At 46.3% G+C, this 12,337-nt stretch overlaps 1 protein-coding gene across 1 annotated transcript; it reads right to left on the bottom strand.

Annotated features, from left to right (window-relative positions):
* Positions 1–4,580: 4,580 nt before the first annotated feature.
* LOC137312559 (probable G-protein coupled receptor 139) lies at positions 4,581–12,114 on the bottom strand. Its single transcript, XM_067979091.1, has 3 exons — positions 12,078–12,114; positions 9,437–9,562; positions 4,581–5,470 (listed from the first exon to the last, which is right to left on the bottom strand). Exons 1-3 carry the CDS (start codon positions 12,112–12,114, stop codon positions 4,581–4,583), a joined length of 1,053 nt encoding a protein of 350 aa, XP_067835192.1.
* Between the last annotated feature and the right edge of the window lie 223 nt (positions 12,115–12,337).

Below are 12,337 nucleotides of genomic sequence, written 5' to 3'. Positions count from 1 at the left end.
GTGGACAACGAGTGAACACATTCCAATGAAAGTCAACAACAACTCGGATTCACAGACCACCTTTAATATAATAAACATTCCGAAGGGGCTTCACAGAGGAGTGGGTAAAATCGAGCACTCAATTAATAAGAAGATACCAGGAGGACTGACGAAAACCTTGGTCAACGAGTGGGTTTAAGGAGGGTGTAAAAGGAGGAGAAGCAAATGGAGAGAGGAGGTGATAAGTTTGCTTTTCGAGAGTAGAATTTAGATGTCTGAAGGAATGGCCACCAATGGTGGGATGAAGAGAGTGGAGGATGGTACAATATAAGAATAACTACTTGTATGTATATAGCGCATTCAACATAGATAAATATCGTAAACCCATTTACTGAGGTATAATTAGGCAAAAATTGACCCCTGGCCAAAGAAAGAGATATTAGGAGGGATGACAAAATCATAAGCAAGAGATGGCTTTCATAGAAGGTCTGAAAGAAGGAAAGAACTTGCCTTTATATAGCGCCTTTCAAGACCTAAGGATGCCCCAAAATACTTTACAGCAAAGAAGTGCAATTTAAATTGTAGTCACTGTGGTAATGTCGGAAACGTACCAGCCAATTTGTACACAGCAAGTTCAGACAAACTCCAGTGAGATAAATGACCAGATAATCGGTTTAAGTAATGTTGGTTGAGGGATAAATATTGCCCAGAACACTGGGGAGAATTGCACTGCTCTTTTTCGAATATTGCTGTGGGATATTATGCATGAACTTGAGAGGGCAGATAGACCCTCGGTTTAACGTGTCCTGTGTAAGTCGGCAACTCCGACAGTGCACCGCTTCCTCAGTACTGCACTGCAGTATCAGCTTGGATCACGTGTTCAAGTCTCTGGAGTGGAATTTGAACTCACAACCTTCTAACCACGGCTGATACCTGAATGCGGGAGAGGGAAGTGGGAGGGCCTTCAGGAGGGAATTCTGGAGACACGGCAGTCAAAAGTAGAGCAAATGGATTGCAGTTGCACAAACGGCTAGAGTTGGAGGAGCCGAGTGCTTGGCGGGGGCTGCAGGACGGCAGTTTACAGAAATAGATGTGGTGGATTTAAATGTAAGAAAGAATAAAAATAAACTACTGGCTTCGGAGTCTGGAAGTTAAAGCAGATCAGTAAGGACTTGGGTGATTGGTGAGAGACTCTCCAATTAAAAAGAGAAGGGTGGGGATGGACTCTGCGGCCAAGCTTTGGAGACTGTGTTGCCAAAGTTCATGACTTCCCAATTTAATCTGTACTGAAACTGTGACTCATCTAAAACAGAATGTCGCTCTGACAAAACACATGCATTGGAAGGATGAAGAGAGGTGGTGGTTTTATCAGCGACCATCTGAAAGCTGGTCCATGTCTGCGGACAATGTCATCAGAGGGAAGCATGTAGATGAGGATGAGGAGGGAGCCATGAATTGAACCTTTAGACTCATCAGATATAACGGTGATAGGATGGGAAGAGAATCTTCTCCTGGCTATGATCAGATAGGTGAGTTGAACCAGGCGAGGGTAGTCCCACTAAAAGAGGCAATCGATGAATGAGGAGGTCACGGAGCGTTTCCTGTCGGTGTGGAGGAGAGGGCGGAGGTGGGGAGGGGTGAGCCATGGAGGGATTTAAACCCAAGGATGAACATTGTAAATATTAGGCGATCGGGAACTCGGAGTCAGTGAGGGTCAGTGAGGCCGAGCAGGAACTGGTGCTGGTTGGAAATTGGAAGTTGAAGGAGATTTACCAGAATTGTGAGGGACTTCAGTTACCGGGAGAGAATGGAGAAGCTGGGATTGTTGTCCTTGGAGCAGAGGCGGTTAAGGGGAGATTTAACGGAGGGTTTCAAAATGAGGAGGGGTTTTGATGGAGTCGATGGGGAGAAACTGTTGCCACTGGCGGGAGGGTCGGTAACCCGAGGACACAGATTGAAGAGAATTGAGAAAAGAGCCAGACGGAGATGTGGAGAATGTTTTTAGGCAGCGAGTTGTGCTGATCTGGAATTCACTGCCTGAAAGGCGGTGGGAGCAGATTCAATAACAACTTTCAAAAGGAAATCGGATCAATCCTTGAAGGGGGAAAATTTACTGGACTGCGGGGAAAGAGCAGGGGAGTGGGACGAGCCGAACCGCACTTTCACAGGGCCGGCACAGGCACGATGGGCTGAGCGGCCTCTTTCACAGAGCCGGCACAGGCGCGATGGGCCGAGCGGCCTCTCTCTGTGCTGATTGATTCTCGCTCACTTTTAGGCTCCGAACCACGGCCCGTTTAACTGGGAGGCGGCAGAGTGACTCCCCCGAGCCCAGCTGGACACCGGGCACTGCCAGAGTGGAGATTCACGGGGCCCGCAGGAGGCTCCGAGTAACTCCTCCCGTCTCCACCACCCCCACCCCCAACGCACTCTCCTTTCATGCCACCCCTGGTGCGGGCCCTCCCTCTTTCGGCCTCACCCGCGCCCCCCAACAGCGCCCGCCCGCCCGGCGGCCCGAAGCCGCTATCATCATCCTCCCGGTGGTGGCCTGCTGCGAGAGGAACGCGGCAGAGGGACCGCGCGGGCATGCGAAGCGATACTGGGACGGAAGCGTCAAGTCCGCGTCGTGACGACAGCGCGCAAAGGGGAGAGACACGTGTCACGTGATGGGAGGCTGGGAGGGGGAGGTGAGTGCTGTCAATCAAAGGGCCATGATTCAGCACTCACCGTTCACAGCGTTTGGACAACTTGTTTAAAATGCAAAATGTGCAAGAATGAAATAAAAATAGAAATGTACCAAAAAAGGAAAAAAACTGGAGTAGGCCATTCAGCCCCTCGTGTCTGCTCCGCCATTTGATAAGATCATGGCTGATCTGTGATCTAACTCCTTGTACCTGCCTTTGGCCCATATCCGTTCATAACTTTGGTAGCCAAAAAGGTATTTCAACATATAGATTATGTCATAAAATTTATGGATACACACAGTTTAATGTAAATATCACAATTACAATTAAAAAGAATACAATGCAGATCGTACACACTATGATTCCATTGATACAATTCAACAGACAGTACTTTTTTTCGAAGACATGATGTACAATAGAAGGTGAAATGACCTCAAACAGTGGCTTTTCCCCATGGAGCCTTTGCGTAGGCCGGACCTCGCTTCAGTGTGTCCCACAGCTGTTGGGGGGTGATGCCCTCCTCGACTCCATGGTATCGGGATCCTGTCTCTCTGGAGGGGGGTTATCAGCTTTTGCCGGAATACAAGAATCCATACGCCCACACTCATGTTAGTGTTTGGCAAACATTGTCTGATGTCTTTCACACACTTGTCGAACTTGGGGTCAGAGATGTAGGGGGTAATTTCACCTTCACTGCTTGGGCGGTAAACTGATGAAGCAGAAATTAAAATCGGGCCGGTTCTATAAGGGGCGGGTCATCCGCTCGACCAGTTCAGCCCCCAGTGATGGTGAAAACTTCCATCCACGTATTGTGAACTGATCAGTTTGAGACAAGGGACGAACTTGTGGGCTTCCAAGATTGAACTAGTGCAAAGGTCAGGAAAGGTGTGGCCGATTCTAGGTATCCCCACCTGGCGGAAATGGGGTGGATGACGCTTGTAAATTGTGTCAGTTCACTTACCGCCCCATTTAAGCCAGCGTTCCTGCCTCCGCCATCCTGGGTACGGTGCTGAGAAGATCGGACAGAGCAACACCCACCTGTTTCCGTTCAGGCCACCTCTAACATGTTAATCAGAGTATTATGACGTACACTGGACTTCATTGAATTTTGGTTACAAATGGGTGGAGGAGCCGCCCTTTCGATGGACATTGAGTGGGTCAGAACACTGAGAAGTTTATTTTCAACTTATATATTGTGGGACAAGGAGGAGCAGGAGAGCTTTTCCTTGGCCTGCTGCGGCCGTGAGAAATCTCCCGTCCCCTAATCGCCTCGGAGATTTCCATATAGATCTGTGTATCCAGGTCCAGCCTCATGTCCCATTAAACTCCCTGCAGTGAGTAAACATTGCTGCACAGCAGCTCAGAGAGGAAACGATCTCCGGAACTCCCCACTGGTGCTTGAAATCACATTAATATTTTTCCAGTTAGTAACGGACCGGGTGTTGGTCCATTATTTTTCTGTTCTGGTCAAAACAAATGTTCCAATGAACAGGACGCTGTCTGACCCTGACAGCTCACCCTCAGTCCATCCCCCCGGGCAGTGTGTGTGATGGGAAATATTCATCAACCGAAAAGGAGGATTTCATTTTATTCATTTCAGGATGAAACATATTGAAATCATATTATTTCCAGACTAATAACAGCAAACCACTTCATGTTAGAATCACATCTTGTATCATTTCACAACACCGCATTTGTCGGGTAAAATATAATTCCTGTCTGGAATTTCGAAATTTATTTAAAGTATTGGATTGATATCAGTTACTATAGTGAACTCATAGATGTCAATGGATAGTAAAATCAGGCGCAGTGAACAACGAACGCCCGATCCGCTACTGCCGAATTGCACCACCGCCAAACCGGAAAATCCACTCTCATTGACTTTTTATGTAATTCCGGGTGAAAAGTCTTGAGACGTTTCTATGATTTAACTAATGTAACAATGAGATTCAGCAGGTATTTCACCCCGTTCTTCAGCTCCTCTCTGAATTTAGTCTGGGTCACAGCATAAATACACGTGTTGGTGCAGGAACTGAGAAGTTGAAGCATGAATCCGGCTGACTCCATGTCACTGACCGTATGGTACTGGACGTTTGTTATATGCAGATAGATAACAACGAAAACGAATGTGCTCCATAACAATATAAAACTGCCTGATATACTGAAGAGTAAAATGATGGATTTCTTTCGGTTCTCCATCTCCGGATCCTTGTGATTATCTCCATTGCTGCGTCCCCAGAGTCCCCTGCGGACTCTACTGGCCGCTATAATGTGCCTGGCGGTGAGAACATTGAACAGCAAAATGAGAATGAATGGGAGAAAAGGCAATAACACAAGATTAAACAAGTCAAACGCTGCCCAAGCGGGTGAAGTGAAAAAGGTCGGTTTCAAGACACAACCCCGGGTCACGTTGTCCATTATATATTCCGGGTCAAACACAAAGTACAAGGGAATGTTCAGTGAACAGCTCATCGCACTCACCACCCCGATAACAGCAGCCGCCGTTTTCTCGGTGCAATATTTTGTTTTCAGCTTCTGACAAGAAATGGCCACAAATCGATCAAAGGCGAAAACCACTGTGAACCAAACAGAGGTCGCTGTAGCTGAAAAACTCAGGATGACAATAAGACGGCACACGGGGGTAATGGTCAAGAATGAAACTGGGAAATAAATCCTACCAATCACCCTCAATATAACATCAGTGATAACGACCAGGAGATCGGCCGCCGCCATTCCCACCAGGTAGCGCGTGATACACTTGGAGAGTCCGCACTTTCCTCGGGACAGGAACACAATCGCCACCAAGTTAACTGTAAGAGAGGGAAAAGGATGCTGAGAAATTACTGATCAGACCTGGAGACAAAGCAGCAGTTTGACAGGATCTGGGGTAAAATCTCCAGCTTTTTTGCTGCATCAAACGGTGGGAACTGATTCATTGACCTGGGCAGCGCTTTCGGACAGAGATATGTTTTTAAACACAATTATAAACAACGAATTGGGAAATTGATACAGAAAGTGATTAAAGTGAGCACCGGATCCATTGGAAGGGCCGAGAGAGGGCGCAGAGCCGATGGGGAAGGGAGAAGGGGTTTCACGGATCCTGAATCCAACAGTGTAAATCCGAATTTGGGTTCCAGATGGAAGGGAAAGTGACCGAGAGCCGGGAAGGTGAGTGGACAGGTGGAGGTGCTGCTGGTTTGTTGCTCTGGGTGAAGAGAGCCGACAGGGGCTGGCACAAGACGGGGAAGATGACATCCGTGGCGGTGAGTTTGAGGCTTCGGATCGGATTGGAAGAGGCTGCTGGAGGCCGAGCCAGTGAGTGAGATTGGGAGGGAGACAAGGAAAATGGCATAACAGCTGGAGGGGAGCCAGGAGCACATGGTTTGGGAAAGTGGATGAAGTGAAGGAATGAGTAAGGAGGCAGAGAATTCAATTAAGTGGGAGGAGAGGCTGAGATTCACCGGGAGAGACTGCAGCTGAGTGTTCGAGGAAATCGAATCTATTGGTCCGAGTAACAGAATGCAATTAATGAATTCAAATTTTATTTTTTGTGTTTATTGTGTCAGGGAGCAGCTCGTTGGTTACATAATGTTTCCAATAAATTTACTTTGCACATTCAATTAAAATTAAATTGAAATGCAATCATTCAATTTGCCTCGTTCTTTGCAGCTGACACAAAGTTTCTCGAATACAGCATCCTAATAATTCAATGCGATCAAGAAATCATTGATTTTATTCTTCAAATACATTTCAGTTTTGTTTATGTATTCATTCAGTAAGCAAGTAAAAGGAATAGTCACATAAACAGACTGAGGACCTGATAAAGATTAACACACCCGAGTACAATAAAACACTCACAATCTGACAACATCCTAATAACACCTTCAAATCACATTTCCTCTTCATAATTTGTACTGGAAGTTTCAGTAATTCATTCCGGTGAATTATTCACATCGCTGTCGCTCTGTCTCTCTCGCCCTGTGTCCCATTATGTGTGTGCCTCTCTCGATCTCTCTCTCCCTCATTGTCGATGTATCTCTCTCTGTCTCTCTCTATTCCTCTCGTTCCTTCTCCCTCTCCCTTTCGTTTTCCATTCAAGTGGCTTTCTCTAACTCTCCTCTCCAACTCTTCTCAGTGTCTCTACTATCTTTCTAAATGCCGCTTTTCACATCCGAGTAAATCCCAACATCCTGCGCCTGCTTTCTTTTCACCAGCCCCGGGGTCCAACGATCCTATTCTTAGTGTTAGTTTGTTAAATGGTGAAGCCTCTGTGAATGTTTCTTCAGACCATCCAAGTCTCCACCTGTCCACCCACACTGTTCACTTCATCTACAATGCATGGAATAAACAGAATCGAATGCCTGTTCCGGACACACCTCACAATGAATGAAATTCCTTCTCCTGTAATTATAAAGTACAGCGTTAGATGGCGGTATTGTTCAATTAACAAAACGCCAACATCACCACTGCCACTTGTGATCCACGGTGAGGAATCACTAAAGAGACGACACGATAACATCAACAAGTTCCATCCCACCATCAAGCTCACCATGGACTACTCCTCAGAATCAGTTTCTTTCTTGGACACACGAATCTCCATCAAAGACGGGCACCTCAGCACCTCACTCTACTGCAAGCCCACGGACAACCTCACAATGCTCCACTTTTCCAGCTTCCACCCTAACCACGTCAAAGAGGCCATCCCCGATGGACAGGCCCTGCGAATACACAGGGTCTGCTCAGACGAGGAGGAACGCGATGGACACCTACAGACGCTGAAAGACGCCCTCGTAAGAACGGGATATGATGCTCGACTCATCGATCGACAGTTCCGACGGGCCACAGCGAAAAATCGCGTAGACCTCCTCAGAAGACTAAAACGGGACGCAACCAACAGAGTACCCTTCATCGTCCAGTACTTCCCCGGAGCGGAGAAACTACGCCATGTTCTCCGCAGCCTTCAACATGTCATCAATGATGACGAACACCTCGCTATGGCCATCCCCACACCTCCACTACTCGCCTTTAAACAGCCACCCAACCTCAAACAAACCATCGTTCGCAGCAAATTATCCAGCTTTCAGGAGAACAGCGTCCACCACACCACACGACCCTGCCACGGTAACCTCTGCAAGACATGCCAGATCATCGACACAGATACCACCATCACACGAGAGGACACCACCCACCAGGTACATGGTTCATACTCCTGTGACTCCGCCAACGTTGTCTACCTCATACGTTGCAGGAAAGGATGCCCCAGAGCATGGTACATTGGCGAGACCATGCAGACGCTGCGAAAACGGATGAACGGATACCGCGCAACAATCGCCAGACAGGAGGGTTCTCTCCCTGTCGGGGAACACTTCAGCAGTCATGGACATTCAGCCACCGACCTTCGGGTAAGCATACTCCAAGGCGGCCTTCGAGATACACGACAACGCAAAATCGTCGAGCAGAAATTGATAGCCAAGTTCCGCACCCATGAGGACGGCCTCAACCGGGATCTTGGGTTCATGTCACACTGCACGTAACCCCACCAGCGAACAAATGTTATCTGTTTTTAATATAACGTGTCATTGACTGTCTTCCTTCTCTCTCTCTCTTTTTTTTGGGGGGGTTTGTATATTCGGTGGCCTTTTAGGTGACACCTCTCTGTCTGCTCACTGTGATTGCCTTGGCAACGGGCAGTAATCACCAGGCATTGTTCTGTGATTTACAAATGCGAAGGATTCGAAAATTTCATTTCCACACCTTTCACGTGAGGAAGGAGGAAGCCTCCGAAAGCTTGTGAAATTTAAAATAAATTTGTTGGACTATAACTTGGTGTTGGAAAATTGTTTACAATTGTCAACCCCAGTCCATCACCGGCATCTCCACATCAATCTACAGATGAATAGTAAGGCTCCTGATTCCAAAAGACAAAGTGCAAACTGATCCAACATAACCTCAAAACATTGCATTTTACAGTGAATTCATCCACAGTGAATCAGAGAATGAGATGTGAAAGAATCAGCAGCAAACTCAGTTCAGTCGCCAGATATCTGGAGCTGCGACAGATACACACATAATGAAATATTTCATAACAGTCATAACCAATAAGTACATTGAAATTCCAGTTAAACTGAACCATGTTATTGTGGAGGGAGGACATTGCGCTGCCTCCTTGTAACACTGAGATCGTGAGCTGTCTCATTATCAATCACTGAAAAAACATTCATGGAAATATGATTCACAACATGAAACTGTTAGGGTTTCTGATGGTCTGATGCCAGCTCTTAACCCACACACCTGATTCCAATGCATTCAGTATACAGAATAATCCAGTAACAATGCCAGGGTTGGATAAACAATGTTCACGGCAGAAATAATGCAATTGTTACAGGACCGAAGGAGAGACAGTTATTCCACAATCAATTCAGTGCAGAGAACAATCCAGTAACAATGCCTGTGTTGGATATGTAAAGATTATAACAGATATAATGCAGCTGTTACAAGACTGAAAGTTTTGAAGTTAAGGACATACCATTATTCAACACTATATTCAGTGCATAGAACAGTCCAGTAACAGTGCCAGGGTTGGATATACAATGTTAATTGCAGATATAATGCAGCTGCTACAAGACCAAAAGAGCAGAGACTTGAAACATTCCGTCATCCAACTGATGGAACAGAAAAGCTGGCTGCGTAAAATATGGTGGAAACAAATAATTAGCCAAGTACAGCAGCACATTTAACACCGATCTACAATATTCACAGATGAGATAATGGCTTACCTGGAACTCCAATAACTGCAAGAACAGGATAGTAAATGCGTTCTATCAGAAACATTACTGGATATTCCATTTCTGTGAGAAGCAGTGACTTCTGTTGATCTGAAAACCGCAGCTCCGGCAGGCATTCTGAGCTGATACATTGCAACAATTCATGATTTATACAGAGGTTAAATCTCCACTGACACGGATATACGCCTGATCATTGCTATTACTTACAGTCGCCTAAACAAACACATTACATCAGCAGCTTTGTCTCCAATGTAAATAATGACGTGGATATATCACAAACATCTCAAAGTCCCGAACCTTGTCAGCATAAGACCTCTCTCAGGAATAAAGTTAAAAGCTGTGCTCCGAAAGGACAGGTCCAACAATAATGAGCGACTTCATTTATAGTTTTCCAAAAATTGTATTGACCATGTTCACTCCTGCCGATTCATTCATAAATTTTACCGATTTCTCTGAACCCAGGGGCATAAGCAGACCCGTTTCACTCTGTCCCTGCAGATTCTCAGTCAAAATATGAATTTTGAGTCTCTGACAGGGGGACAATTAAAGGCCACGTTGAGGATTGTAGCCGAGAAATGACTGTGGTTGATATTAGAGGTTGGACACTGAACGAGCTTGATTGCCATTCCTCTCTCCGTTATTTTACTGCAGATGTTTACCCGTTTATTTTACATTGGTTGACGGCTCCAGTAAATTGGTTCCGTGTAAAAGCTGCTTCCCCCACCCGCCTTCAGTCCTTCCTGAGCTAATTGCCATTGAAAACCTCATCAATGCCTCTGTCCCCTCCAGACCCCATTCCTCCAGTTTACTCCTGGCGGCCACCCACCCTCCACATTCCAAGCAGCACGAGGTCCTGCTCGGCCTCACTGACGCTCACTGACTCCTAGTTCCCGATCGCCCGATATTTCAAATTTTCATCCTTGGGTTTAAATGCCTCGATGGCCCACCCCTCCCCATCACCGCCCTCTCCTCAACACCTACAGGAAACCCCACCCGTCACTTCCTCATTCATCGATCATTGGCCTCTTTTGCTGGGACTGCCCTCACTTGGTTCCACTCACCTATCTGATCAGAGCCAGGAGAAGCTTCTCTTCCCTCCCTATCACCGTTATTTCTGCTGTATCAAAAGGGTTCAATCCTTGGCTCTCTCCTCTTCCTCATCTACATGCTGCCCTTTGGTGACATTGTCCGCAGACATGGACCAGCTTTCAGATGGACGCTGAAAAAACCATCGACTCTCTTGACCCTTCCAATGTCTTTGTGTTGTCAGAGCGTCATTCTGTTTAGATGAGCCACGAATTCAGCCAGTTAAAAATGGGGAAGTCATGATCTTTGACCTTACAATCTCGACATCCTTTCTACTGATTCCATCCACACTCCTCCCTTTTTGATTGGAGAGTCCAACACTAATCATCCAAATCCTCATTGACCTTATTGGAAGCCAGTCTCCTAAGCCTGCAGTTTATTTTTATTCTTTAGAATCATAGAATCATAGAATCATTGAAGTTACAACATGGAAACAGGCCCTTCGGCCCAACATGTCCATGTCGCCCAGTTTATACCACTAAGCTGGTCCCAATTGCCTGCACTTGGCCCATATCCCTCTATACCCATCTTACCCATGTAACTGTCCAAAAGCTTTTTAAAAGACAAATTTGTACCCGCCTCTATTACTGCCTCTGGCAGCTATTTCCAGACACTCACCGCCCTTTGAGTGAAAAAATTGCCCCTCTGGGCCCTTTTGTATCTCTCCCCTCTCACCTTAAATCTATGCCCCTCGTTATACACTACCCTACCTTTGGGAAAAGATTTTGACGATCGACCTTATTTATGCCCCTCATTATTTTATAGACTTCTATAAGATCACCCCTTAACCTCCTACTCTCCACAGAAAAAAGTCCCAGTCTATCTAACCTCTCCCTACAAGTCCAATCATCAAGTCCCGGTAGCATCCTAGTAAATCTTTTCTGCACTCTCTCTAGTTTAATAATACCCTTTCTATAATAGGGTGACCAGAACTGTACACATTATTCCAAGTGTGGCCTCACCAATGCCCTGTACAACTTCAACAAGACATCCCAACTCCTGTATTCAATGTTCTGACCAATGAAATCAAGCATGCCGAATGCCTTCTTCGCCACCCTATCCACCTGTGACTCCACTTTCAAGGAGCTATGAATCTGTACTCCGAGATCTCTTTGTTCTATAACTCTCCCCAACGCCCTACCATTAACGGTGTGGACCCTGGCCCGATTCGATCTACCAAAATGCATCACCTCACACTAATCTAAATTAAACTCCATCTGCCATTCTTCGGCCAACTGGCCCAATTTATCAAGATCCCGTTGCAATCCTAGATAACATTCTTCACTGTCCACAATGCCACGAATCTTGGTGTCATCTGCAAACTTACTAACCATGACTGCTAAATTCTCATCCAAATCATTGATATAAATAACAAATAACAGCGGACGCAGCACCGATCCCTGAGGCACACCGCTGGTCACAGGCCTCCAGTGTGCAAAACAACCCTCCACAACCACCTTCTGTCTTCTGTCGTCAAGCCAATTTTGTATCCAATTGGCTACCTCACTTTGGATCCCGTGAGGTTTTACCGTATGTAACAACCTACCATGCGGTACCTTGTCAAAGGCTTTGCTGAAGTCCATGTCGACCACGTCCACTGCACAGCCCTCATCTATCTTCTTGGTTACCCCTTCAAAAAAAACAATCAAATTCGTGAGACATGATTTTCCTCTCACAAAGCCATGCTGATTGTTCCTAATCAGTCCCTGCCTCTCCAAATGCCTGCAGATCCTGTCCCACAGAATACCCGCGAACGACTTACCCACTACAGATGTCAGGCTCACCGGTCTGTAGTTCCCAGGCTTT

The sequence above is a fragment of the Heptranchias perlo genome, unplaced genomic scaffold, assembly GCF_035084215.1.
Source record: "Heptranchias perlo isolate sHepPer1 unplaced genomic scaffold, sHepPer1.hap1 HAP1_SCAFFOLD_43, whole genome shotgun sequence".
Taxonomy (NCBI): domain Eukaryota; kingdom Metazoa; phylum Chordata; class Chondrichthyes; order Hexanchiformes; family Hexanchidae; genus Heptranchias; species Heptranchias perlo.
This window is presented reverse-complemented; position numbering and strand designations above follow the sequence as displayed.

Excerpts from the sequence above, each read along its gene's own strand:
- LOC137312559 (XM_067979091.1), bottom strand. The coding sequence starts at position 12,114 with ATGGACTTCAGCAAAGCCTTTGACAAGGTACCGCATG. Across the intron at positions 9,563-12,077 it reads CTTTGACAAGGTACCGCATG|AATGCCTGCCGGAGCTGCGG; the intron begins GTAGGTTGTTAC and ends GTATCAGCTCAG. Across the intron at positions 5,471-9,436 it reads TGCAGTTATTGGAGTTCCAG|TTAACTTGGTGGCGATTGTG; the intron begins GTAAGCCATTAT and ends CCTCTCTTACAG.